The following is a 25,829-nucleotide window of genomic DNA, read 5'->3' on the forward strand; positions in this document are numbered from 1 at the left end:
GGGGTTGTCGAGCAGTCCTCTCCAGGAGTAATGATAGAATCTTCACTCTCATTCTTCCTGCGTCATTCGACTCATCCTTCTACATCATTCTTTCGCCAAAGTCATGACCAAGGCGTCCAGATCTCGGGGTAAGCCTGTTTCCAGGGGCAAGCCGGCGTCCGTGGGAAAGATCCCAACACGTACACCTCCAATGGCGCAGAACAGCTCGATGGTTTCTCACCAAGCAACCCAATCGGGGAATTCATCAAACTCCATGGATCAAGCCTACGGAACAGATGCTATGGTCATCTGGAAAAAATGTGTACATGAGGCCAGCCAAGAAGATGCCTTGGTGATCGCCGTGGTCCATCCCAAGCAGGAACAGCGTGTGAAGGACAGTAGACGGAGCATGCCTAAGTCGACATGCGGTAAGAAACCACCGCCCTTCACAAGACTTGCATCTTATTTGACGGAGACTTCGCATCACTAACTCCTACACATATGAGTCAGCTCGTCGCATCTTCATCTGCGGACCGAGCGCACTCCAGGATATCATTGAACAAGAGGTCAACAACAAACGTCGCTCCCAATTCACACAACTTCACATCGTCGTCAGCTCTGCCATCGAATCGATCTACTATCAGGTCACCTCCGTCATCAAGGAGTTCAACGTTCGAATCTACGGCGCTATTCGGGGGAACATACCATGCAAACTTCTCGTCGACGAGAAATCGACATTCTGTGACGTGCCTGTCCATCGCTGGGGTTACGATAGGGTCGGCAGCCATGTCTATCTGCCCGACCCCGGTATTTATTACCCGGCTCTGAAGGCCATTGCCGATTTAATGCAGAGTGCTCTGAACACTGTGTGCTTCAGAGGGAATACCGCAGTAACAGTTGAAGAAGAGGAGAAACTCGCGAAGATCGAAAGGAAAATGTCAGAGTTCCAGAAGTCCTCAGGCACGTCTGCCTCAGCAGAGAGTTCAACCCCCGACGGCGACGACCCTCGCGGTGGTCGTGGCGGACTCGACACGTTGAAGGCATTGTTTGCTGCCATCATAGGGCTGGCATCTACGACGGTCGGAGCAGGTGGTGTCATTTGGGCCAACATGAGCGGCGTGTTCATCTCTGGACCCCTGGGATTCTTTCTAGCAACCGGCCATTTCAGTGCTGGTGTTGCTGGGGCGGCTTATTGCGCCGGCGTGGGCCTCGGAGCAGCAGCAGCTGGGTCTACGTATTTGATTGATTGGGCACAACTGTGGAGGTGGCTCAGGGCCAAGCTTGCATGGGCCTGGGAGAAGATAGGTGTGTTTTGTTCTTGGGTGTGGGAGAAGATCAAGTCTGCGGCATGCGCCGTGGGTTCTGCGATATATGAGTTGGGTGTGTGGCTGGCTTCGTGGTTTTGAACATTGGGTTGCTGCTCACCACGTTCTTTTACCCTGCCCATGTCAACGATTTCTTTGTAGTTCAGATCTGACCGAGTCGCTCATTACCTTCCATACACCATTCCAGAAGTCTCAAGTAAAACATATCTACCGATCCGCAGCTGCAGAGAACCGCGTCTGATCCGATCATTTATGTGAGAAAAGCTAAGGTTGCTTAGCGAGTAGATGAAGAGAGGTCTTCCTCGGCATCCGGCCACATGCATTTGCTTGGTCCTCCGGCTGACTAACCCCACTTCCCCGGATCTTCCGCCCGCTCTTCCCCAAAATCCCCGAACGTCTCTCGTCTCAGCCTCATTATCACTCATTCAACTCACTCCGTACTCACTCCATACTCACCATAAGAATTTCACTTAGCATTCAACGATCTTACCACTCATCGCACAACTGTCATTTACTCAAACCCCAAACCTCACACATACAACCAAATGTCACAGCCCTCAATTTCCCCCCTCACAACCCTCCTCAACCGCCTCAATCCCCTCCTCCACTCCCTCCGCAATCGCTCAACCCTACCAACCCTCCTCACCACCCTCGCAACGCCCCTCCTCCTCTGGGCAGCCTACCGCGACTACCGCGCCTACATCGCCCTCGGCCCCGGCGGCGTCCCGCACAATGCCCTAGGCTGGCTCCTCGTCACCCTCGGCCTCCGCCCCTTTGCCCTCTCCAAAAGCTCAGCCACCTGGACGGGCGATTACCCAGACCACGGATCCCACGCCGAGATCCGGGATCTACCTGAGAGAAAGGGGGAGAGGGCGGAGTTGGGCGGGATCGTGCCGCATCGGCAGTTGAGTCAGCATGCGCCGGAGAAGATGAGAGGGGTGAGTACCATGTCATCATGCCCGGAACATGAAAATTGTCCCACTCTCTCAGAGATGAGCTTGATTAAGGTATATATACGAATCTACTGACATTGTTTTAGTTCATCGAAAACCTCTTCGCCAACGCAGTAACCCAAAACCCCTCCCTCCTAACCACAAAGCTCTCCCTCTACGAACGAAACAACCCAGCCCTCTTCCTCCACCCCCAAATCCTCTCCTCTCTCTCATCTTCATCCTCATCCACCCCCGTCATAGCCCGCGGCGAAATAGCCCACCACCACACAGACCTCTCCATCCACCTCTACCTCTCCCCCGCGGACGCCAAACTAGCCATCCAAAAACGCTGGGCCGAGCGTCACCGCCTCTCCCTACCCAAGGGCTCATTCCTGGCGAACAGGTTGCATCTGGCGGATTCGTATCTCATGGTCTACGGCCCTCGGGATGAAGAAGAGATGGAGGTGTTGGCGGAGTTGCTGAGGTGTGGGGTGCGGTTCATGACGGGGAAGGAGGATGTTGGGGTGATTGAGTGGCGGGGGAAGATTAACGCGTGATGTATCATGTTTCCAATAAAGAGGGCTTAGTTGGAACTGTTTTCGACAGTTAGATGCCATTCAATGATTGTATTAATAATGTATCTATCATCTCAATTGGAGCAGTCATGCCAACACCCTGTAGATAGGGTACTCATCCCCAGCCTCAACAGGAACGATGTTAAAACTAGCGTACGAATCAATATTCTCCGGCTCGAGAGCCATAAACGCAAGAGCAGCATTCTTCTGCCTTGTGCTTACAAGGAAGCTGCCAGCAGGCAGATTCACCTCCTTGGTTAGCGCCTCCGTCGTCACAGTAGCGCGCACAACGCCCTCGTAGTACTCCGTCTCAAACACGGCTGACGTGATGTCATACGCCTCCACAGTGCCGACATAAGGCTCGCTCAGTGTCTCGACCTCGAGACCAGACACACGCAGGCGCTCGGCGAGATCGGCCCATGCGACGGGGATGAGGTAGGCTTCGGGGCGGGCGCGGGTGATGTTGGCTGTCACGGGCGTGGTGGAGCGGAAGTTGATGGGCACGTCGGTGACGGAGCCGTTGTTGATATTGACCATTTTAAACGTGCGCTGGACGAGCGGCGAGGAGTCTGTGACGATGATCTCCGAGGTGGAAGAGGCAAAGTCGGCGATGGAGGACTCGATGGTCGTGTAGACCTTCTCGGCGTTGTCGGCGGCGGTTTGGATGATGCTCGAGGCCATGGTCAGGCCGGCTACGGTGCGGCGCTGGAATTCCTGGTCCGCGAGGAAGATGCCGCGCATCTCGATGAGGAAAGTGACGCACTGCGTAAGGCCCATGGCGTTGCGACCAATCTTTGCATCCGAGCCGGCCTCGGCGAAGGTGGGCTTGAAAGCCGGGTTGGTGCTTGTGGAGCCGGTCACGTACGGCTCCCAGCGAAGGCCTCGGGCCTCCATGGCCGACCCAACGTTTTTGGCAAAGACCTCCTCGGACAGCGTGCGAATGTCCGGGTGGATGTTGAGGTTCTTGGCGGCAGAGAAGAGGCCGTCGGCGGCATGGTAGTAGCTTCCGTAGCGGGCAGTCGCGCTGTACTCGTGCATGTCGATAGCGACGTGGGGAGCAAACTCGCCAAAGAGGGTCTTGATGTCACGGGTCTGCTTGCGGGCGAGCTTGACGTGATCGCGGTTGGGATCATAGTTGGTGGCCAGAGTGCGCTGAAAGTAGCCAACGCCGTCGGGGTTGTACCGAGGCAGAATAACAATATCGAGCTTCTCCAGGAGCGACGCAGCCCATGTCTGGTTCGCGTCCAGGGCCCCGAGGAGGGCCAAAAGTGACTGATCGCCGGCTGGCTCGTTGCCGTGGACGGCGCCTTGGACCCAAACTCTGACCTTGCCAGTCGAGTTTGAAACCCTACGAGATAGCTTTGTCGAGGACAGGTGTAGGTAAGGAAACGGACGGCCCTCCTCCGAGGTGAAATTGGCTTTGTTGTAAGTCAGCCAGTCGTTCTTGTCGGCCAAGTCTTGAACAAAAGAGTCTTTGAGTTTGTTAGCCACTGGTTTAGAAAAGCTGCTCGTAGAAAGCTCACCAAGAAGGTCATCATCTGTCGGGCCCTGCGTGCCATCAGAGAAGCCTGCAGGAATGGTTTCCGGGGTCAAGAATGCAGGCGACAGCAGATCGACGCCTTCAATATCCTTGAAGTTGGCGGCGACGATATCCGTGTCCTTTCGCACAGTTACGTGGTTGTATCCATACTTAGCCGCCTGGACAGATGAGAGTAGGGACAAGCCAAGCAGGCTTAGGCGAGATGCAGCAACCATTGTGTAGGACAACGTGAGTTGTGAGATGCCGATCAGTACCAAAACGAAGCAAAACCAGCATCTGACAGAGTTGCTCCAGAGCAGGGCGGCTTCGTCCCTTTTAACAGCCCTCTAATTCTCGCAAGGCACCAAAGTCGCGATGGGGCAGCGTAGCATCGCGCAACGCAAAATGGCTCGTCAACGCGTGGAGCGGGACGGTTCCTGACATGACCGTTGGCTTGGCTGATCTCATTCCGGAGTCGATGGTCAATAATTCAACCAATGTCGGAGGAATTGCCGATGCTGACCGGCAGTGGGATATTGAAAAGCATCAAGGCTCTCATTGTAGGTCCGATTTGAATTAGTGTGAGCATTGGCAACGAAACTGGATGAGGCAGCTCAATAGAAAAGATGAGGGGAAAGCGGGGGAATCCCCGTGGGTGCAGATAACGGTGGGCAGTGGCCATGTCGCCAAGACTTTGGGCCCCCCGTAGCGAGATATGCTTTCTGCCATTGACGTATAGAATCACTCCGAAAGACTGCAATGGGTCCACGGGTTCATGTTGAGTTGCCGATGTTCGGGTTGGAGGCTCTCTAAACCTCGTTCGCCAAGAACACGGCCGTGTAGTTTGTTGATCAGTAGATACGCATTTGTCCAACTCCGCGGACAATGGCCGAGTACCGGAGCGGCTTCGTCCCGACGTTGACGATTGAATAATAGTCCATGAAGGTGACTCGCGGTGTCGATGATCATTTCAATAATCCCATGTCAAGAGGCTGACGGGTACTGTATACTTTGCTCGGCAGCGGGAGAAAGGTCACAATTATGTTTAACGTGCCGTCAGAGGTAAGACACTGACGAGACCTCTAGATGGTAATAACGGATTACAACGCGGCCTTCCCGCGCGACTCAAACGGTAATATAAGCACCAAAAGCCCAGCTGCGATGAAGAGCGCGCCGCTGGTGTAGACGGGAGCCGATGTCTTTAGATTAGCGAACATAGCGACAATGGGCTGCGGGTTTTGTGTCAGCATTAATTTTCCAGTCTTTGCACAAAGCACTTACCGCCATGATCCCGAAGATGCGGTTGCAAGTCGCCGTGAGCGCGTTGCCGGTGCCGCGCTGCGGAGTGGGGAAGAGCTCCGGGGTAAAGCCGTAGAGCACCGCGTACATGACGTTGCTGCAAAAGTTAAAGGCGCAATTCCAGCCAAGCAGCGCATTGCTAGTCATAGCCGTCGTCGAGCAGTACAGAAAGACCCCGGTTGCAACGGTGCTGATGGCAAGGGTGCCTTTGCGTCCCAGCGCAGGCAGCTCAACCAGCCACCCACCCAGCAGTGCTCCGGGCACGCCCAGCACCGCGATGATCAGACTATTGCGATACGTCAAATAGGTGCTGCCATCTCCCAGTTCCGCTCCACGGGTGGCCTGGATGTAGGGTATGAAGGCGTTGTAGAGAGGATACCCTAGACCGATCAGCGCCCAGATGGCCATGATTGTGCCGGTACTCAGAGCCAGGCGGTGAGTAGAGAAAAGCACGCGGATCCGGCTAAGATCAAGCTTCTCCAGATTTCGTCTGACTGCTGTGGCAGCATCGGTGCGCGCGACGTATCCTTCGGGCTCGCACGCCTTCAGATCCTCTATCGACAAAGACGTGAGCTTCCCGTTTCGCCTTGCAACTTCGTGAACGATTCGGACGGCATCTTCGTCGCGGCCTTTACCCATGAGATACTTGGGCGACTCGTAGATGGTAAAGAGGACGAATCGAATCAAGAACATGATCAGAGTTAGGCCGCCGATGGTGATCAAGAAGTATCGCCAACCCATGTTGTTGGCTTTGGTGCAAGTCGCGCCTTCTTGGCAGGTGAGGTTGCCGAGGAGTGGCCACGCGATGAGAGTGGCAATGACTTGAGCGATGGCCCAGTCAATGGAAAGGACTGTCAATAGGTATTGATGGGTTCCTGGGAGGAACTCGAGGAAGATGGCCGAATCAACAGGTAGATTGCCCCCGACGCCGAAGGACCAGAAGGCCGCGAAGATGCCGATGCCTGCGAAGCTGGGCGCGCCGGCAGCGGCCATCCCCCAGAGGGCAGTCAGACCGAGGGTCAGATTGAAAGCCACTTTCCTCCCAAACAAGTCGCAGCCAAAGCCCCAGAACATGGCACCTGCCAGAAGGCCGATGTTTTGCGATAGTGTAAGTAAAGGCGGACGAGAAGGACCGAATTCGTTGGTGATCGGAGTGAAGATGAGCGACGTGACTATTGGCCAAAGGTTGTCGCTTGCCCATCCGAATCCGACGACGATAAAGAGCTGCCACTGGTACCAACCCATACCGATGTCTTGAATCTGGGGCTAGAAGTCAGCGGTCAAGTGCTCTCATCTTGAAGTATTCCCAGACGGCAACGTACAGCGCGATTGAGTACACGGGCTTTAGCCTCGTAGACAGGATCTAGGGCACCCTTGGGAATGATGGCAGCATCGTCAATGCCATGGATGTCAATGCTGCCATCGTGGGCTGCACCAGAATGCGAGTCGACCTTTTGCGCCGTGTCGAGCTTCCGCGTGGGATCTGTATTGGTGCCCATCTCGAAGTGATTCAATCTATGCCTATTGAGAGAGAGAGACTGCAAAACGACGCGAACGTCAATCTGTCTGAGGCAATCCTGACGTCCTTCCAAATGAGCAAAGAGTCTTGAAGGTTTTAGGGCTTGAATGTGGAGAGCCGAGACCAGCCATATGAACAGAACGCGGTCGCCACACTTTGTAGGTTTTGGGTGTTACGGCTCGAGGTATTCAGACGGCGGCAGCTCCCACGTCGCACTCAGCTCGAATGGCGCAATCCGTCCGGTGAAGCGTCTCTGCGGTCTTGATTGGCTTTGCTGACCAAACGGCAGTCGGAACGCATGCCGATCCGCACTTTATTCCAGTGTTTGACTGCAGCTTTGCTACGGTGGAGGGGAACCGAACGATCCTGGCGGGTTTAACGTGTGGGGGATCTGCTCGTAACCCGGCAGGCTGCGCGCGCATTGTCTCGTCCGGTTCGAGCTGACCGTACCTTATTTGTTGGTTGCATCCCTGAACCGAGCTTGGGGAGAGACATGCCTCGTGCGTCATCGACATTGCTTGATGGAGAGAGCGCACCCTCATGTTTGACGGGAAGTCGGCATCGCGGGGAAGATAGATAGGTATGTTGTATTCCTGACATGCCGAGTATAGAGCTCCGCAAGGCCGATGATTGGCGTGAAGCTTCAATGCCAACGGTGCAAGTCTGGTGGCACATAACCAGCAGGGAGGCTTAAAGTTTGGCTTCAAAGACGGAGGAAGGATGAGATGTTTCGGCCCACAGCGGATGTTAGCGGGCTGGCGGGGAAGGCGATCAATGGCGACGCTGAAACAAGTCACGACCATATTAGGCATGGCAGCTGGCTATATCTCACTCCAGTCGGCAGCAGCTGGTAGGTTATGTCTACGTACCTCACTCTCTTCCCCGCGCCCTTCTGTGCTCTCCTCTGTGAAGGCCCTAGACATCGGATGATCGTGAAAGGAACCTCCCTTTTGCGCCAAGAAACTGGCCCGTGCATCGCAAGTCAGAGAACCCGACGTCTGGTCTTTTCTTGGTAAGGCCGAGCCATGTCGAGAATCACGGCATGCCTCTTGACTGTGTTCTTCGTCTTCGCCACTATTTCGTCAGCAAAGAAGAACCTCATAGTCGACACCGACCTATTCAGCGATTGCGAGTAAGTCTGTAATCCTCATGTCCGCCTAGACTTATTCCAGTCCTCTCTAATACACCCCAGTGATGCCGCGGCTCTTCTCCTCGCCGCCACATCTCCAGAAGTCAACCTCCTAGGAGTTAATATCAACTCCCAATCCTCATATTCAGTGCTAGCAGCTTCGGCGATTCTCAACCATTATGATCACGCTGACGTCCCCGTCGGTGCCCGGCGACCGCTTAACGATGTCCCATTCTTCGACAACTGGGCCAAGCGGGCCGGCGAATTCGCGAGCAAGCTAGCGACGTACTGGTCGAAAAGCATCTCCGACGCCGAGGAAGCCTGGGACCCCGTCGACCTCTACCGCAAGCTACTCTCCGAAGCAGAAGATGACTCTGTCACGATAGCCTCCATCGGCTTCCTGCACAACCTCTCCGGCCTCCTCAACTCCACGGCAGATGCCCGGTCCCCGCTTTCCGGCCCCGAATTAGTCGAGACCAAGGTCAAAGAGCTCGTCGTCATGGGCGGGGACTACCCAAACGGATTTGAATTCAACTTTTGGGGCGACGACCCCTATCAGACAGCACATGTAATCCACAACTGGACAAGTCCCATTGTCTACGCCGGTTTCAAGCTCGGGGGCTCAGTTCGCTCAGGCGGTCCTCTCATGGCGGACGGACCCAAGACTGACCCTGTACGGGCGGCGTATATACTCTACACGTATTACCAGCCGCAGTGGTCTTTCGATCCCGTTGCGATGCTTTATGCTGTGGGAGGACTCGGCGAGTATTTCAAGTTTGGTAACGAGTACGGATACAATACTGTCACTCTATATGGAGAAGGCAAGTGTAACGGTTGTAATGTCTGGGTGTACGACAAGAACGTTACGAGTCAGCACTGGCTTAAAATTACAGTCAGCCCCGACAAGCTCGGCGAGGAGCTGGATAGACGGTATTTGCAGGGAGCACGGTCTTCCAAGAGATCTTCCGACCCTATTGGAATTCTCCCCAAGTTTGGTGATTGCAGAGTCGAGCAAGCTCCGAAGCCACCAGAAAGAGTGGAGTTATGAGGCTTGATGCCGCTGAATGGCAGGTCACCCCGGGTTTTCAATATAACTATTTACGTATATCAGACTTCGCTGTGTTCTAGATTCCTGAAACACGGCCAGAAAACTATGGTTTCCACGGGGAACTTGCATCAAGAGTCTATTTCACTCACCGTGTGTGGAATTCTAAGATCGGTCCCCGTGGTCACACCTGTTCATATCAGGGTTATCCAGTCTTCATGGGATAAAGTTTGGATGGTTCTTTGCACCTGTCTCTCACCTGACTTACATATAAGCACAGAAGAAACCCATTGGAAAGATAAAAAAAAAAAAAAAAAAAGGGGGGGGGGGGGGGGTTAAGCTATCGAATGCCAAAATAAACGAACGAGGAGTCCAGTTCTGGACGCTGCACGGACACTAGGTTCCTTTTGGGTATTGCAACTTTTCTTGCTACATTTCACGGCTCTGTCAGCACTGTCAAGAAAAATGCTTGCTAGTTCTTCGGAGGAACATATTCCTTGAGATAGGACCAACGACCGCGCCCCCAAATATGATGGATGATTCTTATGAGGTTGGACGGAAATCTGACGAACTAGAGGCATCATCTGATCAGATTGAGAAGCTTTTAAGGTTAAAAAATACGGATATGAACAATGGTTGCTGATTCCCATTTACGATTAGCAAAATCTGTTTCGCCGGCTAATTATGACACTTGCCAGCGAGATTATGGAGCATGGTCACCTTTGCTGCATGCAACCGATCACACAGTCTGGTTTCCTTTTGGAATTGCCTGAAATCTTGGTCAAATACCGCAAACCTGTCCAGAATAATGTCAGTCAATCGTATTGACATCACTCCACCTCCGTCCTTCAACAGGCATTCGGATCTTCCCCACTGTCAAAAGTGCCCTGTAGTCTCAGCCCAGGCCTGCCACTTTATTCCCTCATTGAATTAGGTCCTGGAACATCTAAAGTAATCATGACTGGCTCCGTAAGTTTTACTTACTATGGCTCTCATGGCTTCGTTGTTCTTGAGGACGATTTCGTTGGCACATCATACATTTGAAGGTTTGTCAATTCACCTCAATATTATGTTGCGAAGACGTGGTATTTCTTTCCCATTTCAAACACATATAGTAAGGATGATTTTCGGTAGATGTGAAAATAAAATGGCCTAGCCACGGGGTATCTATTTGTCCTTGGACGAGGAAAAGGTGGAATCCCTGCCAGATCTCAGCCCACCTCAGCTGGCACATAAAAACCTATACCAGTGTTGTTCTCGCAACGGATCCTGCATTGCTCTTGGCTTGAATTGTGTACCAATGAGATCATGCGCAAAAGTCCCTCTAGGGAATCCATAGGTGGCTGGAATGACTTTGCCGGTGCGTGTCTCCGACATCACACCTTGGCAATGGACTTAGAGAATGCAAGTCTCCATCTTTCCCAGGCTGGGCCGAACAAGAGAGCCGTATTTATGGTTAGTCATTCAGCCTGGTTCAAAGACTACGTTACGTGATGGGAGTAGAGCTCATTAAGTATGTCAAATCTAGTTATCGGCTGTGGTGTGAGGTGAAATCATCGCTGCTTCCTCGGGCAAGTGTGAGGCACCTCGTTCATAGTTGAATCCTAATGACGAGGATGACCTCTTGAGCGGGCTACTGGCAGAATAAGTGAATTTCAAGTACCAATTTCCATAAAATGCACCTCTCTTTCTCAACTTGCTTTGTACTACAATTGACGCGGAACTCAAGAGGATGGGAGTCATATCGTCTCACACAATGACACGCTGTGCCGCCATATCCGCGCGCGGGCTTGACTACAAGCTTTACCAGAACAAAGAACCCCAGTATTCGTGACCAGCGAAGGGCCTGCCACGGTCGTGGCAGACAGCATGGGTTACTGAACCAGGGCATTGGCCCGAGAATCCGGCCACACAGGACGCCTGATTCAGAGCGGACAATGACCCATCCCACCATCTAAGTACCAGCCGTTTGCTCGGCATCGGGCCAAGTCACCTCATGGGGGTTCTGGATGTGAACGACAGCACAGTCGCAAGTCCGGCAGCCCTAAGAGTCGAGACTGAGGCGGGGCGGTGGCGGACTGTTCAAAGGCGTGATGGCTGACAAGACTTTTAGAGTACGATGAAGAACGGTTAGGGAGGGACTATCGATATTGCTGGAGCGGAGCTGGACGGCTTGTGAGTACTTGATTCCGGATATCCCGCCGGATGGTGTCGGATCACGCTGGTTCTTTACGCGGCGCGCCGAAGCTGTTGCCACCCATCTCCATCAATGAGAGTTCGAATTTGTAGGAAGAAAAGTAGGCTACGGTTGGAAAATTCCAGTTTTTCGCGAGGCTCCGGCTTGCTCGATTTCCGGACTGTGAATGTACTCTGTGACAGGATTTGCTGTGCTCTGATTGAAACTTCACCGCAGCCGAGCAAGTTGACATGGCGGCTTTGTGGAAGTAATCGTTCAAAGACCGAACGAACAATTCACATGCCAACCGAACTCACAAATCGTAAACCCGCGCCGATCCTCCGCGGGAACGAGCCAAAGTAACCGTTCAGGTACGGATACTGCATCGTGTCCATCAGAAAACTGGGGAGAATCCGGAAAGCCAGAACCGAACGCGATCCAGCCCGCTCTTCAGAGTTGTTTGACTAACGGTCCCAGTCTCACAGACCAGCCAGACAACGAAAAAGTCTGCCCAATTTCCGGTCTTGCTGAGAATCTGTTAGACAGTCGTGGAGAAAGGCAGGGTCTCATGCCACCGGGCTATCGCCGACGTTGCGGCGATGGGGCCTTCGGAGGCCGAGTTTAATTCTTGGACGAACTCTGATTCGTTCGTCTGTAATCCAGTTCGTCGAGAGCGGGTGATCGCCAAGACCGACCACCCTAGACGGGCTGTCACCTCGTGCGGACAACCGTTGCCTCTTTCACGACACCCATCAGTGATACTCACACACTGAAAAGAGTTTGCCGTTGTAAAGAAGCCGGGGCAAATACGAGAGCCGCCGAGGGAACGAAAACCCAGCTAGCACCGTGGCACCTTACCCAGCGATAGAGACGCTGGGCCCTGAGTGCCCGTTGGTCGTTCTGGAAGTGGATGCCGGTCCCACGGTGCCGAGAGGGCACTAGTGATGCAGAGAGGATGTATTTGGCCAATGAGGAGATGGGCGCCCATCTTATCAGATGATCAGATAATATGAAGCCATGTCCGCTCGTAGTGGAGCCATCTACACCCGACCTGGCCCACGCTCACCCATCTTTCTGCCCCTGGCGAACTTTTGAGTCTCTTTGCCAGGTTCCAACCAACTAAACAACCCAGAGAGGAACAAAGTCCAAACAACGTTGCGGGGCTTCTGAGCGCCTTGGGCCCAGTGCGATCCCATCAGATAACTCTCTCGGGTGGGCCAACCACACGAGCTGTGGGCCGCTACAGTCAGGCACACCGCACGCCATGGACCAGGGCACATCGTCGCGATCGAAATGCCAGGGTTGTTGGCACCCGGTTTCGTCGGCTCAGCGCGACCTTGGCGGATGAGCCCGCCGGCTGGACGTTACCTTACGTTTTTGGTGTTTTGGTTCTCCTCGGCATGGAAAGCGGTTGGCTGGGGCTCGGCGCCCAGGTGTTGGGTTAGATCCGTAGTAGAAGATCACAAAGAGCGAGAAACAAGAATTGGCGCAGGCATATATTGAGGGCCGCATATCCCGCTACTTGAGTTCTTTTCTTTTCTCTCTCCCAAGTCACTCCCCCATCACAAGTTTCTTCGCAAACCTTGTGATCCTTCGAGCCTCGAGCCTTGCTCTCTGAGACCAGACCTCCCCCTTCTCAGACAAATCGTCAAGTTGAGCTTCATTTCCAGAAGATTCTCATCACCTTCAAGATGGTCTCTGCCAAGTCAGTCACTTTGTTTGGCAGCATGCTGCTAGGCAACGTCATGGGCGCCGACAACATGGGCCCGGCCGCTTTCCTCTGGTAAGCATATCTTCTCCACTGCATCTTGCAGGCTTCAACGAAGATCGGCAGCTAACCAGAATATCATCAGGCCCCCAGACCGTGAGTGGTCTGCCGACGCCGACAACACGGCCCCTTGCGGATCCACAAACGGCCCCGGTGTCCGCACCGAGTTCCCTCTCGGTAAGTCGACATATCCTGCAGAGACTCGGACAACTCTAACATCGAACCAACGTAGTGAACGGCAAGCTTGCCCTTGTGACCCAGGACATTACCCGCTCCGTCCACCTCAGTGTCTCCTACGAGAACGGTACGTGCAAATACAACGCCCTTCTTTCTTCCACCCTTTGCCTTGGAAACATATACCTAACATCCACCACGCAAACAGACCCCAAGTCCGTCTCCGACTTCGAAACCTTCCTCGGCCCCAGCGAGGTCGGCAGCCTCGACCTCGGCCACACCTGCGTGACGGTCCCCAGCGCGCCCTCAGGAACCGCCGCCGGTTCCAACGCGACCTACCGCATGCTCTACGTCTCCAACTTTGACCAGGACGAGTCCAAGCGCGAGACCTACTACGCCTGCGCCGACGTCACCTTCGTCGAGGTCTTTGCCGCCTCCATCCCCTGCTTCAACGCCACCGTCAGCGACCCCGACGTCGACGTTGACACCACCGTCAACGTCACCACCACTGACTCGGGCGGCAACACCCCGCACACCGCCGCAGACTTCACCGCCACCGGCGAATCCAAGAGCTCCGGTCTCTCCAAGGGCGCCATCGCTGGTGCCGCTGTCGGTTCCATTGCCGGTGTCTCTCTGCTCGCCCTTGCTGGATTCTTCTTCTGGCGCAAGAAGGCTGCCAAGAAGGAGGCTGTTACTGAGCCCATGCAGCAGCGCTGGGATGCCGAGAAGGCTGTCAGTGACACTTCTTCCGTCAACAGCCGTCCCCAGCACTAAGCTTGCCCCAACCCGACTTCAGCGCATGGCGTTGCCTTTGGTGGCAGTGTCAACTATGCGCTTAACATAATCATGGAACGAGAGATGATATGATTGACGTAGATCATGAAGTAGCAAGTATAAAGGTAGAGATCCCGCTTAATATCTCGCTCTTAACCAACATGTGTCCCTGAATTCGATGCCGATGGCCGTGTTGAAGAAAATAAAAGTGATGTCTTCCTGTTTTGCTGATGCATGTTCTTGATGCAATTAGGCGAGATTTCTCACTGGACGAGTGCCCCGCACTACCGCCCGCTCTGATGCATCCACCTCCAGGCAGCATCCCCAAGGCAACCGCTCCACCGTTGAACTTCAACGGCCTCAGGTAAGCCGCAATTGAAGGGTATAAGTCCTCAAGGCCCTCAATGTGACGGGATCCGTTGCGATGTCACCCAGCTATTCCATGCACAATCAACTGATTATATTCCATTCCGCCTGATAACATCTACAACGCAAACTTTCCCACTAAATCATCACCAATTCTCCGTCGCCAACGGCTCCCAATTCTCTCGCGAGTTCACGCAGTGAATTGCCCATCATGAGCCAGCGCAAGCGACAAAAGTCGCCAGACGCGGCGGCGATTGATGAGGAGGAGAGGCAGTATGCTATCGGGGGAACCACACTCGAAGAATTGGACGAGAAGTGAGTCTTCTTTCTACCCTTCCTTGGCCTGGGAGCTGACACGGCCCTGCAGGTACCCAAATCGCCCACGCAATCATTCAAAAACGATGCGCTTTTCGGAACTCTTCCAAAGCCTCTTCAATCCTTTGAACGAGAACAAGAAGCAACCAGCCGGTCGCGGCCCACCTCGCAGCAAAAAGGGCCCCCACGGACCACACAAGCTATCGCCGCAGGAACAGAGACGGCACCTCATTGAGCGCTTTATTTCCAGATGGCGAAACGAGGTGGGAAACGACATCTACCCGGCTTTGCGACTCATCCTGCCCGACAAGGATCGGGATCGCGGCGTCTACGGCTTGAAGGAGAATGCTATTGGCAAACTCCTCGTCAAGCTTATGAAGATCGACAAGAACTCGGAAGACGGCCACAACCTCCTTCACTGGAAGTTGCCGGGTCAGACTACCTTCTCTAGACTGGCTGGCGACTTTGCGGGCCGGTGCTTCGAGGTCCTTTCTAAGCGGCCGATGCGGACAGAGGTCGGTGACATGACGATTGCCGAGGTCAATGAGTTGCTGGATAAACTCGCTGCGTCGACGGGAGAGCTGGAGAACCTGGAGGTCTTTGAAATCTTCTACGAGCGCATGAATGCAGAAGAACTTATGTGGTTGATCCGCATCGTGCTCAAGCAGATGAAGGTCGGCGCGACCGAGCGGACCTTTCTCGATCTGTGGCATCCGGATGGCGAAGCCCTGTTTAGCGTGTCGTCGAGTCTGCGACGCGTTTGCTGGGAGCTTTTTGACCCGAGGATACGTCTGGAGCAGGAGGATACGGGTGTCACCCTTATGGAATGTTTCCAGCCCCAGCTGGCACAGTTCCAGATGCCATCTTCCTTCCAGAAGATGGTCGATTACCTCCGGACTACAGAGGAGGATCCCGAGTTCTGGATCGAGGAAAAGTTAGACGGTGAGCGCATGCAGATGCACATGGCCGAAGACCCGAGCGTTCCGGGAGGGCTGCGATTCTGCTTCTGGTCTCGCAAGGCGAAAGATTACACCTACCTCTACGGTAACGGATTGAAAGACGAGAAGGGAGCTCTGACTCGCCATCTGGCGAATGCTTTTTCCGAAGGAGTCCGCAACGTCATTCTAGATGGAGAGATGATTACTTGGGACCCGGAAGTCGACAAGATCATGCCGTTCGGCACCCTCAAAACAGCCGCTCTAGCCGAGCAGAATAACCCCTACAACAACACAGGGCCGCGACCGCTTTACCGCGTCTTCGACATCCTCCTACTGAACGATCAGCCTCTGACCCAGTACACGCTGCGGGATCGTCACCGTGCCCTGGAAAAGGCTGTGAAGGGTGTTCATAGGAGACTGGAGATCCACGAGTACGAGTCTGCGACGACACCCGAGGCCATCGAGCCGCTCCTCCGCAAGGTCGTCGCCGAGGCATCAGAGGGCTTGGTCCTCAAGAATCCGAGGTCAATGTACAGACTCAACAGCCGCAATGACGACTGGTTGAAAGTCAAGCCGGAGTACATGTCTGAGTTCGGAGAGTCGTTGGATTGTGTCGTTATTGGCGGCTACTACGGCTCCGGACACAGGGGTGGCGCCATCTCCAGCTTCTTGTGCGGTCTGCGTGTTAGCGAAAACCATATCCACGCTGGTGCAAACCCCGAGAAATGCTTCAGTTTCTTCAAAGTCGGCGGCGGCTTCACAGCTGCCGACTATGCGGAGATCAGGCATCGGACGGACGGGAAATGGACCACGTGGGACCCGAAAAAGCCCCCCGTGGAATACATCGAGCTCGCCGGCGGCGACCGTCAGTTCGAAAGGCCGGATGTCTGGATCCGACCCAGCGACTCTGTCGTCGTGGAGGCCAAGGCCGCGAGCATCGGCAACTCGGACCAGTTCTCCCTCGGCTTCACCCTGCGATTCCCCCGCTTCCGCAAGCTGAGAACCGACAAGAACTGGGACGAGGGCCTCAGCGTGCAAGAGTTCCTGGACCTACGGCGACGCGTGGAGGCAGAGGCCAAAGAAAAGACCATGAGCGTCGAGAACCGCAAACGCAAGTCAGTAAAGCGCGTCAAGCGCGAGGTCGTCATCGCCGGGACGGAGAACATGCCTGCGCAGTTCCAGGCAGATAAGTCCAAGATATTCGAGGGCCTCGAGTTCTGCGTCCTGTCGGAGTCGCTCAAGCCGTTCAAGAAGACCAAGGCACAGCTTGAGACCCTTATCAAGGAAAACGGCGGCCAGGTCTCGCAGCGGGCTGTCCCGCAGTCTGGTATGATTCTCTTAGCGGACAAGAACGTCGTCAAGGTAGCGAGTCTAGTCAAGGAGGGGCAAAAGGGCAACGGCGTCGACATCGTTAGGCCAAAGTGGATTCAAGACTGTCTCGAACAGGCTGATGAATCTCTGCTGCTTCCCTACGAAGAGCGACACTTATTGCATGCGACGGAAGCTCTCAAAACTGTTGCACTGCAGAACACGGATATGTATGGGGACAGCTACGCCCGCGACATCAGTCTTGTTGAGCTGCGCGAAGTTCTCAATATGATGCCGAAGAAAGAACCCGATACGGAGCCTTTTAACAAGACGCAATTTCTCAATCAGCTTGAGGAGCGTGGACGCGGGGTAGGCCCAATGAAGGGATCAATGTTTCATCGTTGCGCCGTTCACCTGGTCAACGTTCAAGAAGAATGTGATGAGGTCGAGATCAAGATGTTGAAGCTTAGGAACTATCTGACCTTTGGCGGCGCACGCTTGATCAGCGATGCCGAAGACACGGAGACTACGCACGTGGTTGTGGTAGGAGACGGCATCCGGCGGAAAGACGCGGCCGCTGCTATGCGGGAGGAAGTCAGTCATAGGCGTAAGGTTCCACACCTCGTGACTGCAGAATGGGTTGAAGATTGCTGGCGAGAGAAGACGTTGCTGGACGAGGAGAAATATACGCGAGTATGAGAGAGATGACGGTATTGGGTCCGACGGTGGATGAATTGCTTATTATACCCAGGATACATGACACTTTAGTACCAATCCCAGCATACAGAAACCTTTCTATGAGGTGCCATTCATGACCAATCTATGAGGTAATTGATATCCAAGGCTAGATGAGCAAGCCCAATCACACACTCGCCGTCATCCTACCCGTCTCAGGTAGCAGCAATCCGGCCCCCTTTTTCATTTATTTTCCAATTGTAAGGAACAGCCGATCACCAACATCACCTACACCGGGCTTTAGCATGCCCTTGTCCGTCAACTCGGCGTCCACGCCAGCAATGTAAATGTCCGTCGCGTCGGCCCACTCGCTCGCGGCGCGCTTGACGCCCTCGGCGGCGCCAATGACGGAGAGGACGACGATGCGCTTGACGCCCCACTCACGGAGGGTCTGGATGGCGGCGGCGCAGGTGCCGCCGGTGGCGATAACGGGGTCAAGGACGATGGCGAGCTCGGAGGCGCCGGCGTTGGAGCCGTCGGGGGAAACGTGGTTGGGGAGGTTGTTGTAGTATTCTACGGGCTCGAGGGTCGAGGGTTCGCGGTAGAGGCCTAGGTGATGGACTGCTACGGGCGTGGGGAGGATGGTTTGGACGGCTATTGTTGATATGTTAGTTCTGAGCTTCAGGTTGAACAATAGATGTCTGGTGTTGGAGGGGTAGTTACCTTCTACCATGCCGAGGCCTGATCGCAGAATGGGGACGAGGCAGAGGCTGGAGGGGGAGATTGTGGTTGATGTGAAGTCGAATCCTAGCGGGGTAGAATCCTGGGCGAGGAGTGTCAGTCCCGGTGCTTAATTGTAACACGAAACAGCTTTGGAAGAAGGGATAATTACCTTTGATCCATCTGTCGCTTTTGTGGAGGCGCCGAGGGCCTCGTATGCTACCATCAACGCAATATCATGCACCAGCGTCTTCACCTCTTTCGCCGGCGTCGACTGGGACCGCAATTGGGACAGCTTCGCCCGGAGACAGGGGTGCTGGGAGACGTGCACGTTGGCAGGGAGCTCGGGTGTTGAGGAAGACATGGTGTAAATGGGGGTATGTAAAAACGTAAGTATGGAATTAGACACGAATACGCTGAAGCATTGAACGGTGACCAGATGAAATAAAGTAAAGGAGGAATTGTCAAATTTAAGTAAAATGAGGATTGGGAGTTTACCGTCGATATCGACGAGAGAGGTTGGTGGGGAGGCCGGAGCGAGCCACTGAGACCAGCAGGCAGTAGGAGGAGGAGGGGTCCCTTCCTTGTCCTCCTGATCAGCGCCGGTACCTTGAGTGGGTCCTGCATGCGGAGGGAAGCTCTGGATAAGATAAGCCCTTGAAGGTCCGACGCCCAACGCCCGCCCTTTTTTTTTTTGGAACTGGGGGCTGCCACCAGGTCAACTCCGGCGTCCGGCAAGGCTTTCGGAGGTCGCCGTCATGCATGTTTTAGTTGGAGCCTTTCCATAAGATAGCTGGCAATGCATGGGTGACGAGATATAGGGGATAGCAACTGGCAAGTTATTAGTAACATCTTCTTCCCGACTTGTTGTCCTTAACCTGTCGTCCTGCCTGAAGCTGTTTAGCTTAGGATGTTGGGCCCCTCCATCCCTCCTCGCACTGACTTACCTTATCGAGTTGGAATGTCACCGCCTCGGTGTACTCCGCCTTTCCTCGGTGAGGATGACCCCACCAACGAGCTCGGGCCATCGGTGAGCGGTGTGTGGTGAGCAAAACCGGGAGTCCCGAGATATCCGCCTCTGCCGCCAAGACAAGGTTGTCTGGGGATGACGTTCCCGCTACAGCAGGCGTTTTTGTGGCATCTTTTGTTGACGCGACTACTGATCAACCTTCTTTTCCCGTTGACGATATTGCCGATTACCCGGAATTTCCACGATCCCGCAATCTTTTGATTATCGAGACCCGCGCGATTTAAATACCGAACAAGACCACACAAATTCCGGCCATGAATCGAAACGCGCCGACGACGAAATCTAGAGACGGAACTCGTGATGCAAGGCGGAAACGAAATAAGGCACGCCAGCGGTGCTGCCGCGGATGAGAAAGATCTCGCCCAGATGGGTACTACCAGTGGGCAGGCCCATCCAAAGAGCAAGAATACACAAAGTGGGCAATCGGTCGGGTACGATGCGCCTGAAGACTATGGCAACCTCGACGAGATGGTCGCCGACCCTGTCGCGCATAAACCCAGGCGGCATCGTCCGGGAAGAGGCGAGAGCCTGGAGGAGATGCGATCGCCTCCGCGGCCCTCCGATCTCGAAATGCAAGACACAACAACGCCTGACGAGCAAGACGAGCCCGAAACCACAACCTCGAAACCTACAGCACACGTCTCTAGGTTGGCCACGGAGTTGTATACACTCTCATACCTCGTCTTCTTTGCCATTTTCGGCACGATTGCCCGTCTGGGCTTGCAGGCTCTGACACTCTACCCCGGCGCCCCAGTCTCCTTTGGTGTGCTGTGGGCCAACGTCGGCGGCAGCCTGGCCATGGGCTTCCTGATCGAAGACCGCAAGCTCTTCAAGCAGGAATGGGGTACGCCCAACTACCACAGAGAGATCATCAAAGCCCGGCGCCACGGAGAGCAGGCAGACGACGGCGCCGCCTCCAGCGATCTCGCGGCCGCGAAGAAGGCGCATCTCGCAACCAAGAAGACGATACCGCTCTACATTGGCCTCTCCACAGGCTTCTGCGGCTCCTTTACCTCCTTCTCCTCCTTCATCCGCGACGTCTTTCTCGCCATGGTCAACGATCTTCCTCGCGCAGGTGGCGCGACCCCCGAACCGCGGGCCGGAGGGCAGTCCTTCATGGCGATGATGGCCATCATCATCGCCACTGTCGCCCTAAGCCTCTCGGCCCTCATCTTCGGTGCACATCTCGCCATCGCGCTTGAAGGGATCACCCCGTCAATCCCTTACCTCCTCGGCCGGAAAGTAATGGACCGCTGCGCTGTTCTCTTCGGCTGGGGCGCTTGGCTCGGCGCGGTCCTCCTCGCCGTCTGGCCGCCGCACGACGCCTGGCGAGGGCGCGTTGTCTTCTCCATCGTCTTTGCGCCGCTCGGCTGTCTCGCGCGCTTTTACGCCAGTCTGCTGCTCAACGTACGGGTGCCGGCGTTTCCGATGGGTACCTTTGCGGTTAATATTGCAGGTGTTGCCGTGCTGGGTATGTGTTGGGACCTGGCGCACGCGGGGCTGGGCGGTGTGGTTGGGTGCCAGGTGTTGCAGGGCGTTGAGGACGGGTTCTGCGGGTGCTTGACGACTGTCTCGACGTGGGTTGCTGAGCTGACTGCGCTGCGGCGACGACATGCTTACGTATACGGCCTGGGTAGTGTTGTGGTGGGGTTTGCGGTCATGGTCATTATCATGGGTGCTGAGAAGTGGACGGATGGATTCGCGCCGTTGATGTGTACCCATTGAGCTGTTATGCGGGCTCTAGGCTGTTCATAAGCAGTCGTTCTGACTCATTAAATCGCAAGATATAGAAACCACATTGAGCATCCATCTAGTGTCTTGATGTTGGACTTCACCCAGCAGTCTGTAGCCGAACAATGAACCTCCTCTACGGCACTTAAATCACGATTAACGTGGCCACGCCCTTCTGGTCTATACAGCATGGCATTCTTGCCTGTATCAGCTCAAATACCTGCCCGAGTTTTGGCCGGCAATTTGTTCGCGTGATATTCGCTGCCCATATCCTATCTAGGCAAGGTCAGGTTGTAGTCCTCAATTCACGAAGGCAACCACCCTAGCTCGACGGAATACACAGGGATAGCGCCCACCGCCTCCATCAAAAAGCTATGAGGCAGAGAACTCGGAGGGAAGGTATGAGCACCGTCTGAATGTGTCTATGGCCTAGTGATGGATGGTTTTGCATAGTGGTTCCCGCAAGGGTAGCGAGTTCGAGTACGAGTGTGCTCACAAGAATTGGTGGTCCTACGTAATGCCACAGGTAGCTCCTGTTTTTGTACATCTTGCGTAAATATTATGCGTTCCAGTCGTTCCCATGTTACGGCGGATTTCTGTTGAATCGAGCTCACCAGTCTGAAAGTCAATTGACGCAGTGTACCACGACACCAAAGCTTGATGAGGAACCATTCGTTGGAATTTCTTGGAGAATGTGTCCTCCTGGTTGCTGGATAACCCCCTTGGCGTCTCTATTGCCATGAGGCCCGCAACTACGCATACCGGAGGTTGAAGCTGCGGATTACACCGAACGGCCCCACATCTGCCGCTCCATCCGGTGGCTGTGGATACCGGCACGCACCGCAGGATTCTGCAAGCATGCCCGGCCTATTAAAACACACTCCTCAGTATAGGCGCGACGTGTATGCCGGAGTCGGAAGAATTGAACGCGATTCTTTGAAAAGTTGAGATTGATCGAGTATATCCTCCGTCCTAGCGATTCTCTCCGATGAAATATAATGGATGACAAAGCAGGGAGGCAACCGATATCTTAGCGTCACGAGAAAGTTTGACTGGCATCGGTATTGATATTGTCTAACGTGCAGCACCAAGAACTTGGACACAGCTTCTCGAATCAATCGAAGAGAGAGAAGCAGGACAGGCCATGTGTTTAAATGGTTGGCTCTCATCTGTCAAACTTTGCCTGCGCTATTTACCCTCCAGGCCGCCAAGCCCATTGGGAAGCATAAGAAGGCGCAGTCCTCGCCCTCGTCTGCCAAGAGCACAACCACTGCCAAGATATTGGAGAATTACCACAACAGCAAGCAGAGTCGTTGACAGCTACACCATCTGGCTGTAGCGATCGTCAATCGGCCGCGTTGCTACGTTGAGCACAGCCTCCCATCCAAGTTTGACGATGCTCTTTGCCACGCCCAATCACCTTGGATCTTATCCACGTTGAGATCCAGACTGGTTTTGAGCCCAAGCCGTATCCATGACCGGGAACCGTGAACCATTCTTTATCGAGAACAGCTTCGAATGAGCTATCGGAGCTTTGCCTTGGCTCGGAGAGTCGATAATAACCAAGAAGCGAGGGAAATAGCCAACCTCTTGGCGCTATGAAAGTCGCTTCCTCCATTCTTTCTGATCTCAAAACTCCATATAGCAAAATATTTGAGCTAATAAGCGTGCGTGAAATGATCCGCTCTGGTCGTTTGAGGCCTTCAGATATGATAAAACATTGGTTAGTTGCCCCCCAATATGCAGGTACGAGGTACTTATTGACAACAAAAAAGAGTCGTATGTTCAAGATATGTTCCGCATAGACGTGTGTATGACCTTGAGAGTACACGACTAGAGGTATAAGTAATGTGGAGGTGTGCGGCCGCTACCGTTACCCCATATTCGTTTAAATCTAGACGCCAAGGTTCTCCAATAGCACCCTCACTCCATGAACCGAAGAAACCTAGTCCTCGGCCCCTTCCTCAGAACAGCCGATCTCGAGGTCTATGGCCAAGATTTACCACCCATGATGGGCAGCAAGGTAAGTAGTCCATCAATTAGGCCCACGTGGACGAGATTTGCGCTTGCTATTCGACATCTTCGTTTACCTGCGCGAGTGCTTTATCTCGTCAAATATCCCCTATATAATGACCGGGTGGAATGTTTATCGAGACATTTTATAAAATTATGATACGATATACCGGGCTTCGTTTATACAAGTGTAAGGTGTCTTTGCTTCAACTGTCAACCTAGCAAGGCAAATTGAAACGTATATACGCTCTCAGCCCGCCATGGCCATCTTCAAAGGCTTCGTCGAGAGGCTCAAGTCTTTCAGTCCACAGGAAAGAAGAGCCATATTCTTCTACATCTGCGGTATCATGCTGTACAAGTTCGGGCTTGAAGCGTTCAACGGGTCAATCACCGCACTCGCCACGAACCGTTACGACTACGAAAGCGACACCAGGGGCACGCCATCCCGCACTTTTGAGCGACTCGGTCTCCTCCAGGGACTGAACCAAGCCACGCAGTGTGTCGGCTCCATCTTGATTGCACCTCTCATCAAACACTACCCGACGAAGAATGTTCTCTCAGCAGCCATCGTCCTCTTTGGTCTGATGACGGCAATCCTGCTCATCCTCGATGCTGCGACGGGGGGTACTTTTGTTCCAGAAGCGTACCGAAAGAAGCACCCCAAAGATGAATGGTCTTACTACGGAGATTACAACAACGACGCCATTATACCCATCTACACGGTCACGGGCATCGCGTATGGCATGGTTGAGCTCATCCGCCGCGTTATCCCGCGAGATATCGTCGGAGGGAACGTTCAGAAACTTCGTCAAATGGACAGTTTGGTACACATTTTTTACGAGGTCGCCGGTACATCAGGGGCCTTCGTCACAGCGCTGGTCCTCATTCCCAATCTCGGCAATAATCGCTCCTTCGTCATCACCCCAATCTGCTTCTCTCTCGCGGCAGTTCTGTGGTTCTTTGTCGTGGACGGCAGCCACGACCGCAACGCCCTCGCGCGAGCTGAAGCCCGCAAAAGCAATTACTTAATCAATATTGGCAAGGGCTTCCTCCTCTTCTTCGAGTCCATATGGGTCGGCGCCAAGATCCTGTTCACCTCGACGAGATTCGTCTGGCTGGTTCCGGCATACGGTGTAGCCCTTTATGGGCACCGATATCTCGAAAATGGCATCGCACCCCAAGTGGCACGACGGTACCTGGGCAACTCGGCATGGTCACAAATCATGGTCGGCGGCTCTAATTTTGGTGAACTCCTGGGTGCGCTGTTCGTCTTCCTGTTCACGAACGTGATCAAGACGCCCATCCCGTGGCTTCGCTTAGATGCCCTGATGTTGCTCATTGTTTGGTACATCCCCTATTGGTACCCGCCCTCGGGGCAGGTCGGCCAGGCCTGGATCGTCGCCGCCACATTTTTGCCAGTTTCGTTCGGTTGGGCCGCGGGAGACGTGTCTCTGGCCGCTTTTATCCAGGCTTCTCTCGCCAGGCTAGAGGACAAGGAGAACAGGGTTTCGCCTCTCGGGGCGGTTATGGCGTTCTTGTATTCCTTCTACATTGTCACATATGCGATTGCCGGCACCTTTCTCGGAAGATACATCGATGGCGTGTACAACCGAACAGGATCAGTGCGAGAGGCGCTGGTGAATACCGCAGGAGTGCACTTCACTGTCATCATGGTCACAGTGTTTGCATCGACGTTTATTCCCAAGGGTTCTCGGTGTTTCAACCCCGAGATGCTGGATGACACGAAGTTGGACGAGGACATCGAAGAGTGCCTACCGTTGCCATCTGACAAGGATACCAAGAGCGATGTTGAGCTGAAAAAGGAGGCGCCCGTAGTTGTCTTTTGATGATCGAAGACATGGGATCTGTAGTGTTCTGAGAGTGTTCAATTTCCGCGGCTTTATTTTGGACTAAGAGAGTGTTGATATTTGATGTCGCAGAGACCGAATCAGCTTCTTTGAATGGATTCCCAGAGTGCAACGTTGCTAAGTTCCACAAATATTCAACTCATTACAAAAGAAATGTCACCTGCCGTGGATGCAACGTATTTGTAGCCTTGCCCTCATACAAAAGTTCACATTAAGTTCAGGCACCCGTCCATCCAAGATTACAGACCTTGACGGCAAGGAGAACTCTCAATTCACATTACCCTTGAGAACCCAGTCCCTTCCGCCTTTGCTTCAGAGGTCAGGCATAAGGCAAGTAGGCTGGTCTACCCAACTACATAAATTGCAATGACGTGGACTGCGGCAAATGTACCCGGCGCTTAGGGAGTTGTCTCATCCTCCAGTGTCTGCTAAGAAACAGAACTCAGCTCCACTCACCTGTTTACATCTCTACCATTTCGCTTGTATGCTCTTACAGTTCGGCCAGTCTTGCCTGAGATTGAGAGTTTGATCTCAAAGACGTTTGTAATACTCCGAGTCTCCTCAATGACGCAGTTAAGTCGGCCACTCCGTGGCATTATCATCGTCTTGTATCAAAGCGTCTCTCGGCAGGAGGCCTCTACGAAAAGAGGA

General features: G+C 53.9%; 10 protein-coding genes across 10 annotated transcripts; 6 read left to right on the plus strand and 4 right to left on the minus strand.

Annotated features, from left to right (window-relative positions):
* Positions 1-190: 190 nt before the first annotated feature.
* Positions 191-2,793, plus strand: CTAM01_15300 (uncharacterized protein; the record flags this gene model as incomplete). Its single annotated transcript, XM_060531298.1, has 4 exons — positions 191-407; positions 490-1,284; positions 1,779-2,242; positions 2,344-2,793. 4 exons carry the CDS (start codon positions 191-193, stop codon positions 2,791-2,793), a joined length of 1,926 nt encoding a protein of 641 aa, XP_060374128.1.
* A 105-nt stretch (positions 2,794-2,898) lies between these two features.
* CTAM01_15301 (carboxypeptidase) lies at positions 2,899-4,566 on the minus strand (the record flags this gene model as incomplete). Its single annotated transcript, XM_060531299.1, has 1 exon — positions 2,899-4,566. One exon carries the CDS (start codon positions 4,564-4,566, stop codon positions 2,899-2,901), a length of 1,668 nt encoding a protein of 555 aa, XP_060374129.1.
* An 864-nt stretch (positions 4,567-5,430) lies between these two features.
* CTAM01_15302 (major facilitator superfamily transporter) lies at positions 5,431-7,128 on the minus strand (the record flags this gene model as incomplete). Its single annotated transcript, XM_060531300.1, has 3 exons — positions 5,431-5,559; positions 5,612-6,889; positions 6,952-7,128. 3 exons carry the CDS (start codon positions 7,126-7,128, stop codon positions 5,431-5,433), a joined length of 1,584 nt encoding a protein of 527 aa, XP_060374130.1.
* A 208-nt stretch (positions 7,129-7,336) lies between these two features.
* Positions 7,337-7,951, minus strand: CTAM01_15303 (uncharacterized protein; the record flags this gene model as incomplete). The annotated part of the gene is made up of 1 exon (XM_060531301.1): positions 7,337-7,951. The coding sequence occupies one exon, from the start codon at positions 7,949-7,951 to the stop codon at positions 7,337-7,339; it is 615 nt and encodes a 204-aa protein (XP_060374131.1).
* Positions 7,952-8,173: 222 nt separating this feature from the next.
* Positions 8,174-9,325, plus strand: CTAM01_15304 (inosine/uridine-preferring nucleoside hydrolase; the record flags this gene model as incomplete). The annotated part of the gene is made up of 2 exons (XM_060531302.1): positions 8,174-8,280; positions 8,341-9,325. 2 exons carry the CDS (start codon positions 8,174-8,176, stop codon positions 9,323-9,325), a joined length of 1,092 nt encoding a protein of 363 aa, XP_060374132.1.
* A 3,864-nt stretch (positions 9,326-13,189) lies between these two features.
* Positions 13,190-14,214, plus strand: CTAM01_15305 (WSC2; the record flags this gene model as incomplete). The annotated part of the gene is made up of 4 exons (XM_060531303.1): positions 13,190-13,281; positions 13,352-13,443; positions 13,499-13,570; positions 13,649-14,214. 4 exons carry the CDS (start codon positions 13,190-13,192, stop codon positions 14,212-14,214), a joined length of 822 nt encoding a protein of 273 aa, XP_060374133.1.
* A 577-nt stretch (positions 14,215-14,791) lies between these two features.
* On the plus strand, positions 14,792-17,840 carry CTAM01_15306 (DNA ligase I; the record flags this gene model as incomplete). The annotated part of the gene is made up of 2 exons (XM_060531304.1): positions 14,792-14,895; positions 14,948-17,840. The coding sequence occupies 2 exons, from the start codon at positions 14,792-14,794 to the stop codon at positions 17,838-17,840; spliced, it is 2,997 nt and encodes a 998-aa protein (XP_060374134.1).
* Positions 17,841-18,063: 223 nt separating this feature from the next.
* CTAM01_15307 (uracil phosphoribosyltransferase) lies at positions 18,064-18,900 on the minus strand (the record flags this gene model as incomplete). The annotated part of the gene is made up of 3 exons (XM_060531305.1): positions 18,064-18,470; positions 18,540-18,639; positions 18,709-18,900. The coding sequence occupies 3 exons, from the start codon at positions 18,898-18,900 to the stop codon at positions 18,064-18,066; spliced, it is 699 nt and encodes a 232-aa protein (XP_060374135.1).
* A 966-nt stretch (positions 18,901-19,866) lies between these two features.
* Positions 19,867-21,291, plus strand: CTAM01_15308 (CrcB-like protein; the record flags this gene model as incomplete). The annotated part of the gene is made up of 1 exon (XM_060531306.1): positions 19,867-21,291. One exon carries the CDS (start codon positions 19,867-19,869, stop codon positions 21,289-21,291), a length of 1,425 nt encoding a protein of 474 aa, XP_060374136.1.
* A 2,279-nt stretch (positions 21,292-23,570) lies between these two features.
* On the plus strand, positions 23,571-25,157 carry CTAM01_15309 (uncharacterized protein; the record flags this gene model as incomplete). Its single annotated transcript, XM_060531307.1, has 1 exon — positions 23,571-25,157. One exon carries the CDS (start codon positions 23,571-23,573, stop codon positions 25,155-25,157), a length of 1,587 nt encoding a protein of 528 aa, XP_060374137.1.
* Between the last annotated feature and the right edge of the window lie 672 nt (positions 25,158-25,829).

The sequence above is a fragment of the Colletotrichum tamarilloi genome (assembly GCF_030869305.1).
Source record: "Colletotrichum tamarilloi strain Tom-12 chromosome Unknown Scaffold_156.1, whole genome shotgun sequence".
NCBI lineage: Eukaryota > Fungi > Ascomycota > Sordariomycetes > Glomerellales > Glomerellaceae > Colletotrichum > Colletotrichum tamarilloi.